This window comes from Penicillium expansum (assembly GCF_000769745.1).
Source record: "Penicillium expansum strain MD-8 chromosome Unknown contig210, whole genome shotgun sequence".
NCBI classification, from domain to species: domain Eukaryota; kingdom Fungi; phylum Ascomycota; class Eurotiomycetes; order Eurotiales; family Aspergillaceae; genus Penicillium; species Penicillium expansum.
The window spans coordinates 153,220-175,542 of record NW_015971429.1 but is presented as its reverse complement, the minus strand read 5'-3'; the positions used below and the strand labels follow the sequence as shown (position 1 = coordinate 175,542).

General features: G+C 49.5%; 8 protein-coding genes across 8 annotated transcripts; 4 read left to right on the top strand and 4 right to left on the bottom strand.

Moving 5' to 3' along the window:
- Positions 1-1,003: 1,003 nt before the first annotated feature.
- On the top strand, positions 1,004-3,163 carry PEX2_064350 (uncharacterized protein; the record flags this gene model as incomplete). The annotated part of the gene is made up of 1 exon (XM_016743706.1): positions 1,004-3,163. One exon carries the CDS (start codon positions 1,004-1,006, stop codon positions 3,161-3,163), a length of 2,160 nt encoding a protein of 719 aa, XP_016594771.1.
- A 673-nt stretch (positions 3,164-3,836) lies between these two features.
- PEX2_064340 (RMD1 family protein) lies at positions 3,837-6,253 on the top strand (the record flags this gene model as incomplete). Its single annotated transcript, XM_016743705.1, has 4 exons — positions 3,837-3,890; positions 3,955-5,653; positions 5,737-5,922; positions 5,976-6,253. The coding sequence occupies 4 exons, from the start codon at positions 3,837-3,839 to the stop codon at positions 6,251-6,253; spliced, it is 2,217 nt and encodes a 738-aa protein (XP_016594770.1).
- A 504-nt stretch (positions 6,254-6,757) lies between these two features.
- On the bottom strand, positions 6,758-8,319 carry PEX2_064330 (Pyridoxal phosphate-dependent transferase, major region, subdomain 1; the record flags this gene model as incomplete). Its single annotated transcript, XM_016743704.1, has 5 exons — positions 6,758-6,859; positions 6,915-6,974; positions 7,029-7,957; positions 8,051-8,129; positions 8,200-8,319. 5 exons carry the CDS (start codon positions 8,317-8,319, stop codon positions 6,758-6,760), a joined length of 1,290 nt encoding a protein of 429 aa, XP_016594769.1.
- An 849-nt stretch (positions 8,320-9,168) lies between these two features.
- PEX2_064320 (U4/U6-U5 snRNP complex subunit SNU66) lies at positions 9,169-11,178 on the bottom strand (the record flags this gene model as incomplete). Its single annotated transcript, XM_016743703.1, has 1 exon — positions 9,169-11,178. One exon carries the CDS (start codon positions 11,176-11,178, stop codon positions 9,169-9,171), a length of 2,010 nt encoding a protein of 669 aa, XP_016594768.1.
- A 757-nt stretch (positions 11,179-11,935) lies between these two features.
- PEX2_064310 (aminoacyl-tRNA hydrolase PTH2) lies at positions 11,936-12,640 on the bottom strand (the record flags this gene model as incomplete). Its single annotated transcript, XM_016743702.1, has 1 exon — positions 11,936-12,640. One exon carries the CDS (start codon positions 12,638-12,640, stop codon positions 11,936-11,938), a length of 705 nt encoding a protein of 234 aa, XP_016594767.1.
- Positions 12,641-14,767: 2,127 nt separating this feature from the next.
- PEX2_064300 (uncharacterized protein) lies at positions 14,768-15,676 on the bottom strand (the record flags this gene model as incomplete). Its single annotated transcript, XM_016743701.1, has 3 exons — positions 14,768-14,837; positions 14,893-15,293; positions 15,368-15,676. 3 exons carry the CDS (start codon positions 15,674-15,676, stop codon positions 14,768-14,770), a joined length of 780 nt encoding a protein of 259 aa, XP_016594766.1.
- Positions 15,677-18,069: 2,393 nt separating this feature from the next.
- Positions 18,070-19,711, top strand: hcsA (homocitrate synthase; the record flags this gene model as incomplete). The annotated part of the gene is made up of 5 exons (XM_016743700.1): positions 18,070-18,127; positions 18,181-18,413; positions 18,479-18,559; positions 18,627-18,694; positions 18,748-19,711. The coding sequence occupies 5 exons, from the start codon at positions 18,070-18,072 to the stop codon at positions 19,709-19,711; spliced, it is 1,404 nt and encodes a 467-aa protein (XP_016594765.1).
- A 613-nt stretch (positions 19,712-20,324) lies between these two features.
- Positions 20,325-22,258, top strand: PEX2_064280 (sphinganine-1-phosphate aldolase DPL1; the record flags this gene model as incomplete). The annotated part of the gene is made up of 4 exons (XM_016743699.1): positions 20,325-20,407; positions 20,507-20,984; positions 21,056-21,189; positions 21,247-22,258. The coding sequence occupies 4 exons, from the start codon at positions 20,325-20,327 to the stop codon at positions 22,256-22,258; spliced, it is 1,707 nt and encodes a 568-aa protein (XP_016594764.1).
- Between the last annotated feature and the right edge of the window lie 65 nt (positions 22,259-22,323).

Genomic DNA, 22,323 nt, shown 5'->3' with positions numbered 1-22,323 from the left:
CGGGGTGATTGTCATTGGCGAGGGAATATGGGATTGGAATGTATTTCCTATTTCCTATTTCGTTTCTGAAACCACCCATTCGAGGCCATTCGAAAAATATTCCCTGTCATCTCAACAAATACATAGTAACAAACCTTTAATCTATATTGAAGTCAAATAAACCCGACCACACCCGCTTCGGTAAACAAGACTGGACTCGGGAAGCCCCGTTATGGATGGAGTCACCTTTTTTCTCTTTCTCCTCACGGTATTTGTATTGTATTTGTATCCGAGCCTAGATTCGGTGCGGTTGTCGGCTGCGCTTAGTTACGTATGTAGGTTTTGTATATTGTAGGGGGGGGATGTACACTGTACGGCGTTACAATTATTTTGGAACAAAGGAGTGGAAAAAGAAAAAAACAAAAAAAGGGAAAAAAAGAAAAGTGAGGAACAAGGTAACTTTACAAATAGGACTTGACGTTCGAACAAAGGCCCTGAGACAGAATGACTTTCGATACGAGGACAATACTGAAGGTATCACAGTCAACAACGAATGTACATAGTGAGATTTAGGATTATATCCATGTAATTTGTATTCAGTATCTCTTTACGGAGTAAATATTATAGGTATAAGAACATTGAAAAGTACTTGTAGGAGTCGATACATTGAAATTACTTCAAATTAATTAAAAAAAGAAAAAGAAATACAAAAAAACCAATCGGGAAATCCCCTGTAATTTTACAAGGAATCGCCGTCAGCTCTCCCCACTCTCCGACGCTTCGCCTTGCTCTCGCTGCCTTTCTGCCCTTTCTCCTCTTTCTTCTCACTTACCATTTACATTTTACAGTCTGCATTGCTTTCTCAATATCCATATTTCTATCGATCTTATGGCGTATGGTTTTACCTCATTCCCTTGTGCAGTTGGCCGCCTGACCTGCAGCTCTCACGCTGCCATCCGACCCTGCTCACAACCTCGAATCCCTCTCTCTTCCTCCCGATCTTGACCTCTCCTCAACTTCCATAATGTCGACCGGTCTCAATATTCCCCAGACCGGACTGTCTCTCCACCTCGGAGATCAGTCCGGGGATCTTTCTGTCAAGCCAAATCAGATCATGAGGTTGAATTTAGTGCAAAGCACCCTCGATGATCTGATTCAGAGTCTACGGAAAGATCAACCGGCTCGAGTCCGGCTGGGAAAACATCCTTCACTTCACTACGGGGGCAAATCTCAAATGTTCCATGCGTATCCCGAAACACACCGATCTGAGATCTACCATAGCTCATCCGATAAAGAGACACTGTATTTCACAGGGCTTTTAAGTCATAGTCTGGAGGTTGAAAAGGCTAAAAATGCTACCGCGGCCACCGATCAGGCGCTGGCAGATTTAGAAGAAAAATTAAATGCTCATGAGAGGGGGAAAGAGTCAAAGAAGACTCACATAATCTCACACCCGGATGAGCTAAAGGCTCTGCGAGGCAGCAAGTCAGGCTACAAAGGTCCCACCACCAAAGTTGAACTCGAGAAAGATCGTTTCCTCAAGACTGCTGCCAATCGTTCTCTCACTGCAAGTCCTATCTTGGGTGCCCCCAAGTCTCCCTCTTTCGCAATGACTCCAACATCTGCTCCAATGATGGAGAACAAGGACCGTGCGAGGCTTGAAGCCCTCAAGGTCCCCTTCATTCACCTTCTCGCCGTTCGTGCCGTATCGGCCAAGTTTCTTGCCCGCCAAACCCGCACCACCATCGAAGACTGCACCGCCCTCGGTGAGAAATTCGGCGTCGTGAACCGAATCAACCCCGAGAAATACAATCTCAAGGACAAAGTCTACAAGGATCTTGATGTGTTTGGCTTCAATTACACCGAGGAGGACCGAAAGGAAGCCATTGAGAACTCAATTTCTGCCTTCGATCGCATGCGCATCTCTCGATCCGACAAACTTTGGCAAACACTTCTTCCAAAGGCTGAACGAGGCAAGGGAAAGTGCCTTTCCCGCTTGAACCTTCGTACTGGCCCGCCCCAGAAACCTGCCGCCCCACTCGCTAAATCCAACGGGGAGGACTCGGGCAAGGACAATGAGACCGACCGCGCTAAGGGACCCGCGCCTGCTACCAAGACTACTTCGACCACGCAAAAGGCTCGTGACAAGGACCCGATCAAGCGACCCGCCAAACCCAAGAATACCAACAGCACCCTCACCGGACGGGTTACGAAGAAGACCGGTGGGAAGGCCCCGGTCAAAGTGGACAGCAAGATCAAGTCCGCAGAATTTGTACACAGTTCGGACGAAGATGACGATACCGACATGCTTGATATCATCCCTGCTGCTCCCGTGCCCGCGCCCACACCCGCACCCGCACCCGCGCCTAAGCAGCAACCGAAGGAACACAAGCGGACTCCATCCAATTCGAAGCCCCCAGCACCGAAAATCAAGGCACCGGCCAAGCCTCGCACCACCGAGACTACTTCAGTCCCGTCTGCTCCTGTTTCCAAGGCTAAACTTGAGGCACCGAAGCCTAAGCTTGAACCATCTAAACCAGCCACGAAGGTTACAGCTGCTAAGCGTCCTCCCTCTCGACCCTCTACTTCACCGCAGAAGCCGTCTCCACTCGGTTCCTCTCCCCCTGCCAATGTTTCCAATGCTACCAGCAGCAGCAGCCGCAGCCGAGCTGACAGTCAGAACCAATCATCCGGTTCATCCTCATCATCACCTCTCATCTCCCAGCTGGCTAAACCCAGCAAGGTGGGGCGTGCAGCCCCAGCTGCTGTCAAAGCTACCAAAACTACTCCCCAGACCAACGGTATCACGAAGACCACCGCTACCACAAACCCATTGAAGCGCAAGGCCGAATCCGATCAATTGTCCGTGGCCCAGGCAGGACGTCCTGCCGGGAACTTGGAAGCCAAACGGCGCCGAGCGGTCAGCTCCTCTAGCGGTGGTAGCACCGGCAGTGCATCTCCACCAATGAGCTACGATATTCTGAGACAGCAGCTGCGGGAGAAGTCTCAGAAATTCAAGAACTTTTATGCCAAGTACCGCAACTTGCATGACTCCCTTGCAGCACTCCCCAACCCGCCCCAGGTGGACCTTGATAAGCTGCAAAAGCAGCACGTTCATCTGCAGCGCATGAAGAAGGAAATCTGGGAGGAAGATCGACAGCTTCGTGATGGCCTTCATTCGTAATTTAATTTCGTTAATTTTCTTTTATCCCATCTGGTGACCACGTCGCACTCGAAAGAGTGCCAACTGAGCCAGCAGTCCCGGCGTTTTTATGTTTTTTTAAAGTCACATTCTTCATTTTTACCATAGCAATTCATATTCTTACGACCCAATTTTCAAGGTTTCCACTTTTGAGTAGCACCACGTTGTCGGATAGTCAGGCCACCAATGAAACAAACAAATATTGGAGAACCAGACTAACCTCCGAAAAAATGAAATCTCACTAATCAACGAAACATCGATACCTCAAGTCTCATTTCATTTTGTAGTCAATACGAAATGGAACCAGTTTCCGGACGATCTTCACTTTTACCCCAGATCGACCAAAACGCCATCTGGTATCGGCTAGTCCAAATTGGGTATAGTGGGCCCTGTTGCATTGGGCGGTGTAACACGTGGCAGCGTCACGGGATTGGCGAATCAAACATGCACGTGACTGTGACAGTAGACGTCATTTGGCCGCTCAATGCACTATTCCTAATTCGGTTTAGCCTCGCGACCATTCGAACTTGCTGGCTCGAAGCATCATACATAGCAATTGTTACACCGACGGCCGGTTATTTCTTCTATGCTGTCAAGTGCCAGCAAATAATCACCGAAAAGCAGACTAAAGCACTTATTCTAAGCTCGTTTGACAATGACTCCCCCGGCCCGAGGACGGGGGACTAGCCAGCGCAGCCCAACTGTCTTGGTGGGATTTGACTATCAAATCAACCGTACGAACCAAGCTCAACTAACACACATCGTCCATACAGGTCACAGATTCCCGAGATCAACAACAGCCCCAAGCAACCCGTCGGCGCCGTTCGCCCGCAACCCGATTCATCACAGTCGACAACGTCCTCCAATACGCCTCCGATGTCCCTTCAATGCAGCAGCGCGGCCCACCACCAATCTCCCGGTCGCGCCGTCTTGCTTCCGCAGCTGGGGGCTTAATAACCAGCGCCGGCAATAGCAGTTCAAGCGCAGTGGCAGGATCCGGCGGTACGATGAGCCGACTCGCCGCGCAACCGCGACTCCCACCTCGAACGACCAAAGTCAGCGAGAAGCTGGTTCTTCTACCTGACACCGGCGAGCTGGAGGAGGGCGAAACTGAAGAAGACGACGATGACTCCGATGGTGCGGACCTGGTGGACGAGGAGCTTGTCGAGCGTCTAGCCAAGGAGAAAAATGTCGACCCGGAAAGGATCAGACACCAATTGCTTGTGTCGAAGCGACTTGGAGGTGATTTCGGTGTCGATAATGACCTTGCCCCTCTGTTGGCCGAAGAAGAAGTCTTGAAGAAACGCCGGGTTGCGCCTGAGCGGGCGAAGAGTTATGCGGAGCGGTTGCCGAAGGCGCGACGGACGGAAAAGCTTGCGCGTGTTACGGCGTACTGTACGGCTCAGGCATATAAGATGGGATCGCTTGCTGCTTTTGTTAAAGAGCAGCATGGTGGGCGGACGAAGCTTTATGATGATTGTCTCTACACCGCGTATCATCTCCCTCTTTTGCCCGGCCATGAGGGGTATCGTCTGCGGAGTAGCCCTGTTTTGAAATACCCTGGTGGCAAGTCGCTGTTGGATGAGGAGATTGAACGAAATGAACTTCGTGATTATCATGATGAGTATATGCTTGAGACGGAGGAGCATTCCGTCGGTGGACACAATCGTCCAGAGGATGAGCACCATTATGAAGGATCGCCGCGACAGCCTGAGGGTCACGATCCCCGGCAGGAAAATCGCGAGGAATTCTTGAATCGCATTACTGAGGAAGCTCGTAGCCACCTCCCCAATGAACACGAGCATGCTGCCAGCTCCGCCGAAAGTGCCGATGGCTTGCAGCATATCCCGCCTCTTCCGCAACCAGACAGCAATGAAGGAGCCCGGCAATCTTCGCCTGAGCCTGCACTCCGTCGCCGAAGGCACAGCACAGACGACAGCCACACTTTGATTCGAGACCGTCCCTCTCCGCCGGTCGCTACGTCGTCTTCGGCACCGCCAGCCCCGGCTCGGACGTTATACAACGTTGCTGAGATGTTTGTTTTCAGTTACGGCGTCGTCGTCTTCTGGAACTTTACCGAGAGACAGGAGAAGGACCTGCTGGCAGATCTTGCATTTGCTACATCATCGGCAACTGGTATCCCTACTCCTCTGGCTACAATGCCTCTTGATGAGGAAGACTTTGAGACAGAAGAGTTCCATTTCGAGTATTCGACCGAGATCTCACGCCCGCGAGTCTATAACGATATGATCACTCTTCGAAGCGGCGACCATATGATCAAGCTCGCTATCAGCCATGGTATCTCACAGAGCACTAAACTGTGCTTCTTTGAGGAAGTCATGGCCCGCCAGATGGCAGACGCTAAAGACGTTCCCAGACGTCTTGCAGTTTCAGGAGAACTGGGTATGAAGCGCGAAGAGGTCTTCCGGATCTTGGGTCGATTGTTCAAGAGTCGTGTTGAGGTCAACCTTTGTAAGTTCCAATCCCCTTTATGTGTCATCTTGCACGCTATGCTGCAAAGAAGAGATTTAGTTCCATGCTAACACTTCCACCAGCATCTAATATGCTCGATGTCCCGAACTTCTTCTGGGAGAGCGAGCCAACCCTGTACCCGCTCTACATCGCCGTGCGCGAGTATCTGGAGATCAAACCACGGATCCAGGTTCTCAACGAGAGATGTCGCGTATTCCTCGATCTCGCAGAGATCTTATCCGACTCGATTGCTGACAGTCGCACTTCCCGTACGTCTTGACCTTCTTTTCGCTCCCTAACCTCCCAACTAACCGCATCCCAGACCAAACCTGGATCATCATTGTCCTCATCATCATTTCAATCATCGTTACAATCTCCGAAGTCTTCCTCCGCTTCGGCCTTCTCCATTCAAGCCAGGGTCCTGCTGGTACGCCTGCCAACATATTAGCCCGTGTCATGGGCCGATCTGTTACCCCTTCTCCATCCCCGGAGTGGTACCCGTACTCTGCCGCCGATGCGCCACCAGGCTGCATCTGTCCCTCCCTTGGCCCTGCCGGCGCTGGCTCGAATATGGGCGTCAGCGGGATGATGGGATATTAATTCATTTGAGTTTCTAAAAGCTGGATACCATGGCGCAATTGGTGTTATGGCAGGGGTCATTGGACAAACTTTCTCTTCGGTTGCATATTATCTTGAAACTGACAGATTCTTAATACATGTTGACTTTTTTTTAAATTGCTCCTCTATACATACAGCTTAGACAAGGGCTGCGTTATGACTGGGAAGGCTGGGATGGGGAATTGGTGAAGATTACTGCGAAGGAAGAGGTATGGGTGAAGATTGGGGAGTCGACGAGAGCAGAACGGACTACCATGTGTTTATAGAGTACATTGATACTGGAATGTAAGAAGGAAGAAGTAGAAGATGAATCCAAAATCCCCGTTAAGACGGACAGAGCCGAACCATGCTAAATATGAAACAGAGACATTAGATATCAGTACAAAAGGGCCGGGACTTCAAAGAGAAACCCAGGCCCGGTTTCTCTCCCCAACATTCGTTTTATCGTATATCTTTCAAAATTTTCCCTTTTAGGTGATTTTAAATTTAACCGGTAACCTTGAAGATGGACTCGGCGAGTCTCTCGACGTTGCCGGAGGTGATACCAGCGACGGAGATACGGCCGTCCTTGGTAGCGTAGACGGAGTGCTAGGAAAGTTGTTAGGAATCAAACTGGAGAATTGGATACGAATATAAATCTTACCTCCTTAGCAAGGGAGTCCATCTGCTCGGGCTTCAGGCCAGTGTAGGCGAACATGCCGATCTGGATAGCATGTTAGTCATTTGGATCATAGAGAATGGAATTTTTAGATCTCACCTGGCTGGTGATGTGGGACCAGTCGTGCTTGCTGCCGAGCTTCTCGAGGTTGGTGCGGAGCAGAGAGCGCATCTCGATGATGCGGCTAGCCATGCCCTCGACCTCACCGAGCCACTGCTTGTTGAGAACGGGGTCGTTCATGATGGTGGAGGCGATGCGAGCACCGTGGACGGGAGGGTTAGAGTAGAAGGGACGAATGAGGATCTTGATCTGCGAATCGACACGCTTCTTCTCCTCGGCGTTCTCGCAAACGAGGGAGAAAGCACCGACACGCTCACCGTACAGACCCATGTTCTTGGCGAAACTCTGGCAGAGAGCGATGTTGTGGCCCTCCTTGACGAAGTGACGGGGAGCAAAGGCGTCCTGGTCGGCGTTACCGCTGGCAAAGCCCTGGTAGGCCATGTCGAAGAAGGCGAAGTGGCCCTTCTGCTTCATGACATCGCTGATCTGGCGCCACTGGTCCTGGGTAGGGTCGACACCGGTGGGGTTGTGAGCGCAAGCGTGGAGAAGGATGATGCTGCCCTCGGGGGCGGCCTTGATATCGGCAATAAGACCCTCGAAGTCGAGGCCGATGGTGTCCTTGTTGTAGTAGCTGTACTGGGCGACCTCGAGACCGGAGTCGGAGAAGACAGCCTTGTGGTTAGCCCAGCTGGGGTTGGGGAGGTAGATCTTCTTCGCGCCGGGGTAGAACTGCTTGAGGAAAGCACCGCCAATGCGCAGGGCACCGGTACCGGAGATGGTCTGGGTGATGACGAGGCGGTTGTCCTTGATGGCAGAGGAGTCGGCACCGTAGGCGAGCTCGGCGGCGGCGGTGGTGAAGGCGGGAATACCGGTGATACCAGCGTACTCCTTGTCCAAGCGCGATGCGACGACCTTGTCCTCGGCGGTGCGGACGGAGGGCAGAACGTAAGGCTTGCCCTTGTCGTCACCTGGAATAGCGGAATAGCTGGTCAGCAATCAAATGTCTAATCCATTGCTGCACAACACGGCGATTGACGACGATTGTTTGGGGCGAGGCTTACGGTAGGCACCGACACCCAGGTTGATCTTCTCCTTGAAGGAGTCGGCCTTGAAAGCTTCGGTGATGCCGAGAATGGCGTCCTATTAACCGAGCTATATTAGAATTGGCCTTTCAAACCACGATTGTGGTGATTGCAAGCTCCAAGCTTACAGGAGGACCCTGGGGCACATTGGCCCAGGCCGAGGCGTGTCTAGCTCCGATCACGACGGTGCGCATGTTGACCTCGCGGGAGGCAACCGACCGGCTGGCAACTCTGAGAGTGGAAAGCATGATGGCAGAGATGAAGAAAAATCGAAAGGACAAGACCTGGATCTCCTATAATTGGGATTGGAAAGGGAAAGGGAAGAACCGGAGGAAGAGAGAAAGAATATAAAGGATCGGAGACGTAGTCCCGATGTTTTTAGCCTGACTCATGTGATAGCGGTACCGGGTACCTACCGGTTGGTATGCATCCCCGCCTCGGCTGAAGTACCAGGTACAACCAACGGAGAGATGTGCAAATGGGATTGGTTGCATCCTCCGGATAAATTGCAGGGATCAAATGCAATTGTCTTTTACGGAGTACAGGGATTTAGTTAATGGACAGATTCAATTCTAGTTGATATTGGAGTCTACAAATGTATAATTCATTACGTTGAGTTCACTCTGGAATGTCAAGTGAAACAAAATATTCCATACATATCTTGTATACATGTTATAACATCTGATTACTTTGTATACTCCGTACATACAACATCAGCCCATCTCCAAAATGCTGTCTCGGCAAGTCAAATCTCCGGTGAACTGATCGAGGCTGTCCAACTCCACACAATTTCCCCTCACAGAGTTGGAGTAAGGAATTCTTCCATTTCCCCGTGTCTGAGAGATCACCTGGATTCTTACACACCCCCACAGGAACTCGGCTAAATATGTCCCCTAAATACGTACCAAGTTACGGAGTACATATTCCAATAATATTGAAATTGTCAACAATCTTCTCCAAGATATATAAACTTATATCAAAAATATACAGACGTTGCCTGATCAAGGCCTAAATATAACTACGGAGCAGCGGAAGGATTTTGGGATTAACTTTGGATATCGTAAAATTGGTATTTGGCTAGTGAAAAGAAAAAAAGATCAGCCCAGGCGGACACCAGCTTGGCGATTCTTACGCGCAGCAGTGCCCACAGCAGCGTTCATGCCGGTGTTCTGGCTGCTGTCTAATGTGCTCATAGACTCGCGCTTCTTCTCTTCATCAATCTTCTTCAAACGCTTCTCGGTCTTCATCTTTCCACTGCCCTTGCCGTGGAACTGGTGACTGAGTTGCTTGAAGGCTTCCTTTTGGTTCATGTTGCGACCGAACTCATCCACATACCGTAGCTGGACGTCGGGCTTGTATTCGCGGTTGAACACATCGGCCATATGGCGCGCTTCCTGCTGGTCACGCTGCTTGTTCTCCCAGCGCGCGTGTTCCTCGCGTTCACGGGCTGACATGCGCTCAAGCTTGCCGGAGGCACGGTCTCGCTCACGCTGCTGGCGGGCGCGTCGCTCGGTTTCGGACTCGCGGTTCGCCTTGTCGGCCAAGAAGCGCTGGCGATCGCGCATGAGTGTGTTTTGGCTGGTGCTGTCGTTGTCTTTGACTAGACCGCGCGATTTCAACATTGATAGAGTAGCAGCAAGACCTTGGTCCAAAGTTGATTCCTCTTCTAGACCTGTACCAGTGAGTTGCTGTGGCTGGGCCGCAGATGCTTCATCGCGCTTGATACGTGCGGCAAGCTCCTCTTCGTCTTCAATATCGCCGTAACGGTCCATATCAATCTCCACGCCCTCCCCTTCGGGTTCTGCGCTGGGACTTTCAGGTTCCTTGGCCGCAGCTGTGGCGTGTTTTTCTTCCTGCTCGAGGAGTGTAGGTTTGTGTAGATTTGACACAAACTCTGATGTTTCATCGATGACAAGGCCAGGCTCCTCGCCTTCATTATCCGAATTTTCAATGTCCATTGGGGTCTGAGTCTCCTCCTCTCGAAGCTGCTTGGCAAGCTCTTCGGGGCTGATCTTCTTACGCTTCTTGAAGGCTGCGCGTCGCTGCAACGCAAGAGAGGCTTGAAGATCGTCATCATCCACGAAGGAAACATTTTCATTGACGGGCTTGCGGGGAGCGACTGGAACTCCACCATTTGAATCAATATCCATGGCTGAGGATCCTTGCGCATCGGTCGAATCTGCAGCCGGGGCAATCTCGTCGTCGTCCATGAAAGTCCTCTTCTTTGTAGCTTTAGCCTTCTTCTTCTTGGGCTTCTTAATTTTGACCTCGCTGATGTCCATGTAATCGGAGGACGGCACTTCCGGCTCAAAGTCGAGGCTGATAATGTTCTTCCGCAACTGGTTTGAAACTTCCTGTCGCTTTGCTTCGCGCTCCTCGGTCGAGCCTTGGGCATCAAGTGTGAATCTCTTGCGCTTTTTTCCTTCAATCTCCTCGTCGTATTGTGAAAGTATACCCTGGTTCTCCGCTGTAGGGTCGTAGACAGGCTTTTTCTTCTTGAGCTCAAGCTTCTCTTCGGTTCGTTCCTTCTCGACCAAATCGAGGTTTTGGAGCTCATCGTCCTCTTCCTCATCATCAACCGCAGCGTCCTTCAGCGTCAGAATGTGATCTTCACCGCCATCAAAAGCACCTGCAGCGTGTCCGACCTTGATACCAGCTAGATCCGCTGCAGTGTATTCGGTCTCTGCAAGGCGCTCCCGCTCTGCAAGTTCCTCGGCCAGTCTCTGGGCGCGTTCCTTCTCGATCTTCTTTTGACGCTTTTTGGATTGCGACAACCAGGCCTTAGTATCGAGCTCATCACCATTCCCCTCGCCTAGTGTAGATCCTTGCAGTTGAAGATTCCTTTGAGCGATGTCACGCGCCCGCTTGATGGCGGCATTCTTCTCGTCGCGTTTTCGTTTCGCTTCGGCGGTGTCTTGAATTTTCTTCCAGTTATCGTAGCTTTCCGCCTGTCGCGACTCGAGGGTGCTGGCTGGGTCTTCTTCCTCGCCGGACTCGCTGTCATCGTCTTCTCTGAATTCCGGGCCGGCGCCGGGAACTGGGAGTGGCTTGAGACCAAGAGCCACTCGGATCTTGTTATTTTGCTCAATAGATAGAGCGTCCGCCATTTTGACGGTGTAATGAGGAGAATGGGAAGAGATGGAGAGGTGAATGGCCTTCAGCGCAACGCCGTCTGGTTTCCTGATAACCGCAATCGGGTCACATGATGTGACTATATCAGACTATCCCTATTTAGGACTAGTGTCATAAAATCTTAGCGGCCCCACTTGTGACATAAATAAGAGCCTTCCCTCTTTTTCCTTCCTCTTTTTCTTCTTTACCAAAACCGGATCTGTGTCCAGATTTCCTGTCCATGGGCTCCAGTCTGACTGGTTTCTGTGTGGTGGTTGAGAGCTGGGCATTTCGACGAGCTTGGAGCCATCATTTTTGTGGATGGCCTTTACGGTTTCCGGTCGACAGATCTCAGAATAATTGTTCGCGCCTTGTGATGCGGGTCTTGAGCTCCCACTGGTGAGCTCGGCTTGATAGCCTGGTGTCGGACGGCGTCATATTTCATATCTCTTTGCCGATTGGCCGTTGGCCGCTGAGGTTAGGGAATAACCATGACTTGCCAACATCTCCTACATAGAACTCGTATTTTGTAAACCTCTGGATTGAAAAGAAAAAGTCATCGTTTTGCGGGACTAGGTTGTCTAGGAAACGTGATACACGTATTCGAACCATGTTCGCATACAACAATGATGTACCACAGCGTGTCGCATGCTGGACGCGATGGATTCCGTAACATTGGAAACCTAATCGTCGAGGTCATGATCGTCATTGCCTATCTAAATGCGCAAGAAGCACACGTATAATATGTGTAATTTACAACAGCTTCAAGTGTCCCGTCACGCCGTCAACCACGCTCTTGGGGCCCAAGACTCCCAGCACGGTCTTGCTGCCACTTGCGATTTGAGTGCGCCCAGCATCCTGGATAACGCGCGTGCAAAGCCCAAGGCTGATAGCCTGGGCCTGCATGACCAGCAGCTCATCCTCGGACTTGACCTGCAATGCGATCTTGGCCTGGCCACCGCGCTCCCATTTCTTGAGGATAGGCGAGTTGGGCGCGTATTCGAGGAAGTATTTGTAGCAGGCGAGGGTAGCATGGCCGCATTGGGCTGCGATTTTGCCTAGAAGAAAGATATTGTAAGCGCTTGCAACACAAATGCGAGGAACAATTGAAGCTTTGCGTGTAGAGCGCATACCTTTGGTCATGCCCAGGTCCATGCGAACGACCAGCACCAGCTTCACCTCCTCACTATTGTCCTTGAAGCTCGACAGTTCTTCGCCGTTGCCCTCATCTTCCTCGTCAGTCTCTTCCTCTTCGGAGTCTGATTCATCCTCCTCGTCGGAGGAGTGGCTGTGGACCTTCACATCGTAGCTGTTCGGCCACCCTTCCTTTTCTTTGAAGAGGCTGATCGAGGAGCCTTGGCCGATGAAATATCCGGTCACGCCTGCAATGATCGCTGTTGCGATCACGTAGGCGGCCGTTGTGGGAGGTATGCGGTCTAATGGTACTGGAGCAGCCATTTTGAGTTGTGTTGGTTGGAGGTTGGAGATCTCAGCCTCGCGGAATAAAATTTTGAGGGAAGCTCGACCGCCCGGGGTATCTTCTCGTTTTGTTCCACTGCACTCACCTTTGGGCTCGCCTTTCTTTTTCTTTGGCTTGATAAATTTCTTGATAAATTCCAGATTAAACACGTATTAAAGACCTAATATGCCTTCACATTTTATATATTTGAATATTGCCCGTGTTGTGACTTGGGTGAGCTAGTTCTGGCTTTGTCTTCTTACTAGACCCAGTCTGTAATATGTCAACCTTTCCTGCAAGCCCTAACTCATCAGCTAAAGGATTCCAAGGCTAAGTTGACACAGAACAAACAATCTAGAACCCTTTCAATGCCATAGTCATTCAGAAATACAACATCCGCACGGCAATGCATTTCTCCCAACCCAACCACCCATGGTCGAGATATGTTGAAAGCCGATATGAAACACCTTTGAGAATGACTTCATCGCACCCTTTTGTCACCAGGATTTCACGGTCATTTACTGTAATAAAAAGTTGCCTTTGATTTAGGTAGAATCACCCCACCGCTCTCTGCAGTTTGTCTATTCCAACTTCACCGTCTCGGGAACTGGGCAACCCTCCGAATTAGGGCTATGTACATTGAAGGTTTAATTCTTGCTCTGATGATCGGCCTTTCAGTTTTCATTCCCACCCAAGTACCGGAACACGATCCGTGAGTCCAAGTCCTTGTATCGCTCATCCTCACTAGCCTCCTTGTATGTCTGCAACCCCACACTCCCCAGCTGTGCTCCCGGGAGGTTTGCAGGGTTTGCTACCTCTCGGTGCCTGAGGCAAGCGTACTTGCAGTACGGCTGCCTTAGGCATACATACCCGAGTACTCGGCCGAGTACTCGGCCAAGTGCTTACTATTGCCCAGGGCTTAGTGAGCACCCAAAAGGTTTACTTGGGCCAAGCGAGGCTTGGCGCTGATGTAATGTATTCTGCATTTAGCTAGCTATAGGCATCTCAGGTTCCACGCATGGGCAACAGTATGTGCACTGACTCGTTCTTCCTTACTGTAATATTGGGGTATGCTCGACGCTACTTACGTATCCCCAACTCGTTCATTTCCCAAGACGAAATAAGAATCATGACATGCAAAAGATACTGACGTTGGACTGAGTATTACTTTCTTATTAACGAGAAACTGACACTCAAGATTGAACTTATATCTGTTGATAACGAACCCTATGTGCAAGTAAGTGCATGCTTTGCAGGCCGGCACCCTGCGACTACCTAACCGACCTTATCCGAGCTGAAATTCCATTAAGGTCCACTAAAACCACATCGGCGAGCCAAAGTTGAAAACCCCATCAGAATTATCCCGTCTTTTTTGTAGTCTTGTTTAGATACTTTCCCCCTTATTGGCGTTGCAACTAGAGTAAAGCAGCAAAAACGGCTTAACTTGTGAATAGGGCTTTGCTATGTATACCCTTCGATTGGGTTGATTTTGCAGCTTGAGCTGGAAGTGTTGAGGCTATATTGGGTCATGATGTTCAGTGGGAAGTGAAGTCAAAGAATCAAGCTCGCTTTCTCGAGGCTAGTTAGCAGACTCTTACTGTGAGTGGTCTCTCAGAGGAAGTAACATAAATGTTTCGAGTTTATAGCATGTTCACCTTGAGTTTGAGACGACTTAATTGTAGCAGTTGAACTGTTTTTTGGCCCAAAGCAATACTGTGCTCTGATTGAGGCAATTGCTAGTACAATTTCGATACAACTTTCCTCCGCCGAGGAGACAGTAAGTGCATTATGAAAATAGGTCGCAGCATAATCGGGTAGCAAAGGGCCACACTCTTGGAAAAGTATCAAAAATCAATAACGCTCTTATCACTGAGCTAAAGCAAGGTTGACATCAAAGAGTTACTAATGCATTTGGTGAATCTGTTACGAAATCCCTCTAGATAGCTAGGATACGTTGATTAAAAAGGTAGCTGGAAAAAAGCCTAAGATCAATGAGGCTCCATCCCCGACAGATGTCTGCCCAACAAAGAACACAAACCAACCCAAGTAGTATATTGGACGCATCACAATATACTACCACTGATTATATACAACCCAAAACACCAAAATAGACCAAAATAGGCTATCTAGTTTGCGCTACCAGCGGCGGGGGCGGGGGCGCGAGGGGCGTTTCCAGTAGGACCCGCACGACGGCTCCTGATTTCGGGGTTAGACTGATATTAAACGACAAACAAGATCAATTTCCACTTACATCATGGTACGGCTGAAGAAACTGATACCAATCATGAACAACCAGCTGGGGACAGCACCGAGAGCCCAGATAACGTAGCCCATGGGGATGTTGAGCTGGTACTTGGCGACCCAGCCGTCAACGGGGTGGAGAGCGCCCTCATAGACGGGTACATTCTCGTAGGTCTTCTTGGAGTGAATCTCGTAGATGGTCTCGGGAGTGACGGTAGTGGCGTTCAGGTAAATATTGCGGAGAGGAGTCGGGGCACGCTCCTCGCCAACAGAGGGCTCCTTGGGGATCTGGTAGTACTGGACGGAGGGAGCGCTGGCGGACCAGGCGGCGCACAGAACCTGGTTGGCCTCGCAGTCCAAGTATCCGAGTTGAGGTGAGGTGGAATCAGCTGAGAACAACAGAACGGATTCCTGGAAATTGTGAGCTCGATGTTAGGGTTTTGGGACTTGACCAAAAGACGCGTCGGGGAAAACCATCAACTCACCTTGAATGCCTTATCGGCAGTTCCGCAGCGACCGAAGCAGGTCTTGTTGCCACCAGTGGTGTAGATCAACCAGTCCTCGGCCTGGGGTCCCGGGGCAAGGATGGACTGCCAGTTCTCCAGGGACACGTGGGTGACGCTCTTCTCGGTAACCTTCTCGGCCAGCTTCTCGATGGGGGCAGCAACAGGGGCTGCTGTCGGCACGTAGGACTTGACCTGGTTGAACCATCCCTGCACACGGTCGGCGAGGGGAACCTGCTCCTGGGCCAAAGCCAGGGCAGGGAGGAGGGTAACGAGCGACGTGAAACGCATCTTGATGGCTGAGGCGAGGAACAAGTTAGTGAGACCGGTTTCGGGAATGATGAATCAAGTTAAATACGAGATGAAACTAGATCTAAACACTTACCAATGACTGAAAGGCGGATAAGAATTGACACAGTCAGAGACAAGAGGAAGAATGGTGTCCAAAGGGAGATGGCTAGTTGAGACCCGTGGACGACAGCTGGCCTGAGCGCTGGCCAACCACAACCCTTGAATTTACTCCCGCACCTCCTGTTCTGCACCAATGGCGCCATCCCCATGCAATTAGTTCAGAGAATGTTCTAGATTGATTTTAGATGGCTTTTCACTATGATATTTTTATATTGCAATCGATTAGATCTTTTTTTCAGTGCAAATCATCTCGGTCCATGTGGATTCTGACTTGCATAGCTCCCGACCCCACAACTTTAGGTCCCGGATGTCATTGCTATTGCTACTGCTTTCATGTATACCAAAAGATGAAGTTTCGTTGCCATCAGGTCTATTAAAGGCTAAACATTACTCATGGTTAGAATACACTGATGCTTACAACTACATATCTTCCGATCTTGTTGAACGGAACAAGTGGAAGATCTACAATGCATGTATTGGATTAGGGTTCTTGAGTATGGAATACTTGATTAGTATAAAATTGATGTTGTAAAAGCATCGATTTCTTTATTCCTAGAATATGAATCTCATATATATGGAATCATTTTCCAATTTTTATAGATAACCGCTGTAGCATTAGAATGGTGGGAGATGACTGAATGTATCCCGAATTGAAATGCAATCCTGCAAAACAACATCGTGCAGATTGTGCAGATTCAACTATATAATCGATTTCTGGTTTTAAAGCACTGATCTTTACACCCATAGGGTGTTAAAGATTCTTGTCGATCCAGAGGAACCATCTATTGTCACTGTCGAAACGACATCAATTCTAGGGTAATAAAATAAGAATTAACTGAAATCCTTAAAAGGACTAAGTTGTGGTTAGATGATATAGAGCTATCACGCCAATACCAAGACTAGGTGGTGATATGTGGAAGGGTTGAAGAAAGGTACACAAGACTTCAGCATTTGGCGATATTCCAGGGATCTATATAAAATTGAAAGAAATTCAATTGTAGCTTAAGATCTAAATACCTAAAGCTGCCCTTGTAATAATGATTTAAGTATATCATTGCGCACCTTATAATATACTGGTGGATAAAGAATGCAAGTATATGTGAACCTAGATTCTGAATTAAATTCATCAAGAATTGTATGGACTAATTTTGGTTTGAAACAGAATACACTTACATGCAAGCTCCTTAAGGACTTGGTAAGTTAGTAATTTTTTATCCATAGAGGCAGGTTTGTGCTACTTGCTATGTAGCTATAGCACTGATATAAATGTTGCATGAGCAGATGCCCACTGATAACGAATCTTTCATAAACATTAACTACGGGATGTATGTATGTTGTAGTGAGTCTATTTAGATCTGCTGGGCTCCACACAATGCTTAGTGAGCGTTTCAACCTCGGGAAGTGGCAAGCTGAATAATAGGAACCGCCTGGCCCTTAGGGCAATGATAACATGTTATATACGGTAATGTAAATATGCAAAATTTGAGTGATTCTTATAATACACACAGCATTCTACATTATGTTAACTTAGGCGTAAGTCTACATTATAACTTGAGATCTATGCAGATCATTTCCCTTAGAGATGTCGAGCCAACTAGAAGACCGGAAATGATGATGACATCACTACCCCGTTGATATAGGACTTTCTGTGGATAGTGAAAACCAAATATTTGGATCCTCATTTTGAAGATAAAGATAACATAGCTGTTAAAGAGCAACTCTGCCTAGGTATGTATCCATGGATGTGTTGTATGTAGAAAATATCATTATCAGTTGAAGTTTAAGGTGGACTATGTTGTAATGAGTCAGACCCCACAGGTCAGGTCCGATGTCGGTTCCAAGGCAAAACAAATTGCACCAAAAGAACATTTTGTTTTCAATCAGAAATTTCGGGAAAGAGAGAAATTGGAAGTGATAGACATTTGAGTCATCCAAATACTGTATACAAAAGTACATTGTATATTTTGTAGAATATAGCAGGACATTTGATCCTATCATACTCCTCCAAAAAGTACTTCCCCCACCTCTCCACAATCAAAATTTTCTTTTTTTGCCGCCCGGCGAGGGGGGCGCCCATTACTCAGATTCACCGCCCACTACTTCGGCGCTATGAATTTATGACTCTTCCTTCTCTTTTTTTCAAGGTTTCTTTATCACGTCTTTTAAGTACCGCTCAATTCTCTTCTTTGACCTTGACTTTAAATTATCCTTAACTTCCAAACTTCACATTTTCCACTCTCGACTCTACATACTCAACCCCCACCATCTGCACTATGTGTACCGGTGCCGACTCCGAGCCCAATGGGCAAGCTAATGGTGCTATTGGTACCAGTATGTCAATTGAAAGTTAATATACCAGAATAACTTACTGACATCTTATCTAGACGGCGATCACACTGGTTTCGTTGGAATTGAGACTCGCCAGAACCCCCACCCCTCCGCATCCCGCAACCCCTACGGCCACGACGCTGGCGTCACCGATTTCCTTAGCAATGTCTCACGCTTCAAGATTATTGAGTCTACTTTGCGTGAGGGAGAGCAGTTCGCCAACGCCTTCTTCGATACCGCCAAGAAGATCGAGATTGCCAAGGCTCTCGATGACTTCGGTGTGGACTACGTGAGTGGCTGGATAGACGAAGACTTCATATTAATAAACAGAGATTAACGATAGTCATGCTATAGATCGAGCTCACCAGCCCCTGTGCTTCTGAGCAGTCCCGCGCTGATTGCGAGGCCATTTGCAAGCTTGGCCTGAAGGCTAAGGTATGTTAGGGTTTTGTCCGGGTCTCGTGACTATTGTTGGTATCTAGGTATCTAATAAGCTTTTCAGATTCTCACTCACATTCGCTGCCACATGGATGATGCCCGCATTGCTGTCGAGACCGGTGTTGACGGAGTGTGAGTCTTGCATCTTGTCTCTATTTTATTGACTTATAACTGACTTTCCGTAGTGATGTTGTTATCGGTACCTCCTCTTACCTCCGTGAGCACTCTCACGGCAAGGACATGACCTACATCAAGAACGCCGCCATTGAAGTTATCGAGTTCGTCAAGTCCAAGGGCATTGAGATCCGTTTCTCCAGTGAAGACTCTTTCCGTTCCGACCTGGTTGACCTCCTGTCCATCTACTCCGCTGTGGACAAGGTTGGCGTGAACCGTGTTGGTATTGCCGACACCGTTGGCTGCGCTTCCCCCCGCCAGGTCTACGAGCTTGTCCGTGTTCTGCGCGGTGTTGTTGGCTGTGACATCGAGACTCACTTCCACAATGACACTGGTTGTGCCATTGCCAATGCCTTCTGTGCCCTCGAGGCCGGTGCCACTCACATTGATACCTCCGTTCTCGGTATCGGCGAACGTAACGGTATCACCCCTCTCGGTGGTCTGATGGCCCGCATGATGGTCGCCGATCGTGACTACGTCAAGGGCAAGTACAAGCTTGAGAAGCTCAAGGAGATTGAGGACCTCGTCGCCGAAGCCGTTGAGGTCAACATTCCTTTCAACAACTACATCACCGGATTCTGCGCCTTCACCCACAAGGCTGGTATCCACGCCAAGGCTATCCTCAACAACCCCAGCACCTACGAGATTATCAACCCTGCCGACTTCGGCATGACCCGCTACGTCCACTTCGCCTCCCGCTTGACTGGCTGGAACGCCATCAAGTCGCGTGCCCAGCAGCTCAAGCTTGAGATGACTGATGCTCAATACAAGGAGTGCACTGCCAAGATCAAGGCCATGGCTGATATCCGCCCCATTGCCGTCGATGATGCCGACAGCATTATCCGTGCCTACCACCGTAACCTGAAGTCCGGCGAGAACAAGCCCCTTCTTGACCTGACCGCCGAGGAGCAGGCCGCTTTCGCCGCCAAGGAGAAGGAGCTCCTTCAGGCTCAGGCTGCCGGTCTTGCGGTATAGGCGATTTCCTTTCACCAATACATATATTGCACACTATTTTACAGTGGCTTATGCAAAGACGTGGCGTATACCTGATGATTTGATGCTTTTTCATTTGTTTTGACATTTTTTCCATCCAAGGGTTTGAAAAGTTCCTTTTTTTTTTTTTTTTTTTTCTTTTTCTTTTGGGAGAGCCAAAAACACATTTGTGTTGGGAGAAGAGAGTTCTCCTTTATTTGTACATATAACGCAGAAGAGGCAGTAACTTATTCTGAACTTTGGACTGTTGTGAATTTATATTGTAGTTGTAGTGGTACCTACATAGTCTGGACCAATTACGTCAGTGGACAAAGATCAAGAACATATGTGGTCCACGGGTCCATGAAGGGTCTAGGAACTTGTAAAGATATTATCAGAATATCGAATGATTACTATTTCAAGTTTATTAATACCCAATTTCTATAATATCCAGATATCCCATTGAATGCAAAACGTTGAGTGCCTGCTTCATGTGGCAGCCGAGGCCCGCTAGGCTCAACCGGTCGAAACGTACTACTTAAGTGAAACCTCCCCATCGCCACTCCCACCCGTCATTATTGCAGGACTATTTCTAGGGGGAACAATGAGCTCTTCAATGCTGCCAGTTGCCCTGCAGAACAAGCTGATCGGCTATGGCCGGGCTTCCAGCGCGCACCTATCTGCCTCGAACCTGGACCTGTAAGTTGAGTAATCCCCCGTTCCCCGCGGAATGGAGGAATCGAGGAACCGAAGACATGTAAAGGCAATCACCACTGACGCATTTTGCTCTCAATCCAGAATTCGCAATATCGTATTTATCCTATTCATCCTTCGGTATACGCGCAAGACCTTCTACTCCATCCGCGGCTACGGCATCCTCGGCAGCATCCGCAACATCTACATTTCGCTCCGCCTATTCTGCTACAGCATCTTCCTGCGCGTCCCTGGTGTTCGCGGCCAGGTTGATAAGCAAGTGAGCACTGCTATCACGAAACTCGAGTCGAAGCTGGTCAACTCTGGGCCGGACGTCACACGGTATCTTACCTTGCCTAAGGAGGGTTGGTCGCCAGAGCAGGTCCGCGCTGAACTTGATAAGTTGGCTGGGCTTGAACATACTCGCTGGGAAGATGGTCGCGTTAGCGGCGCCGTTTATCATGGAGGTGCAGACCTGTTGAAGCTACAGGCTGAGGCGTTTGGACAGTTTGGTGTCGCGAACCCCATTCATCCAGATGTTTTCCCTGGTGTTCGGAAGATGGAGGCTGAGGTTGTTGCTATGGTATGCATTATTATATTCATATAATTGGAGTACGGGCTCCGAAGGAGTTCTCCGGCTGATGTCTGCTCTAGGTTCTCGCTCTTTTCAATGCCCCTTCGGATGGTGCCGGTGTGACCACCAGTGGTGGCACGGAGTCTATTCTTATGGCTTGCTTGGCTGCTCGGCAAAAGGCTTTCTTGGAGCGCGGTGTCACCGAGCCTGAGATGTAAGTTGATATAGCGGTACTATAATATTGAGCAACGGGACTGATCAATCATCGCAGGATTATTCCCGATACGGCCCATGCAGCATTCATTAAGGCTTGCAACTACTTCAAGATCAAGCTGCACCGAGTGGCTTGCCCAGAACCCGAGTTCAAGGTCGACTTGCACGCTGTTCGCCGTTTGATCAACCCCAACACCGTCCTTCTTGTCGGATCAGCGCCTAACTTCCCCCACGGCATTGTTGATGATATCCCCGCTCTATCACAGCTGGCCACCAAGTACAAGATTCCTCTCCACGTTGACTGCTGCCTGGGATCTTTTGTCGTTGCACACCTCAAGAAGGCCGGTTTCCCCTCTCCCTACGAGGAGGAAGGTGGCTTTGATTTCCGCCAACGCGGCGTGACTAGCATCAGTGTCGACACCCACAAGTACGGATTCGCGCCCAAGGGTAACTCCGTCTTGATCTACCGCAACAAATCATACCGAAACAACCAGTACTTCATCTACCCCGATTGGTCGGGCGGTGTTTATGCCTCTCCCTCCGTGGCGGGCTCCCGCCCTGGCGCTTTGATCGCCGGTTGTTGGGCCAGTCTGATGAGCGTCGGTGAAACCGGATACATCAACAGCTGCACCGATATCATCAACGCGGCACGAAAGTTCGAGACAGCTGTTCGGACAGATGCGACCATCTCACTGCACATGGAGGTCATTGGTAACCCCATCGTCAGTGTGGTCGCCTTCCGCAGTAAGAACGGTGCCATCGACATCTATGATATCGCCGATGACCTATCCGCCAAAGGCTGGCACCTCAATGCCCTGCAATCTCCCCCAGCTATCCACTGTGCCTTCACTATTCCCACTGCCAAGGCTGTCGATCAGCTCATTGCTGATCTGACTGAAGTCATCGGCAAAGAGCTTGAGAAGGCCGAGCAGCGCAAGCGCGAGGGCAAATCGTACATCCTCAACCGTGGCGATACCTCTGCTCTGTACGGTGTGGCCGGCAGCATTCCCGATAAGAGTATCGTCAGCCGTCTGGCAGAAGGGTTCTTGGACACTTTGTACAAAGCGTGAGTCTTGAATAAACATCTGAATTTTCCCTGTTTGTATCTTTTTTGCTCGGCCTCTCTGGACTGCAT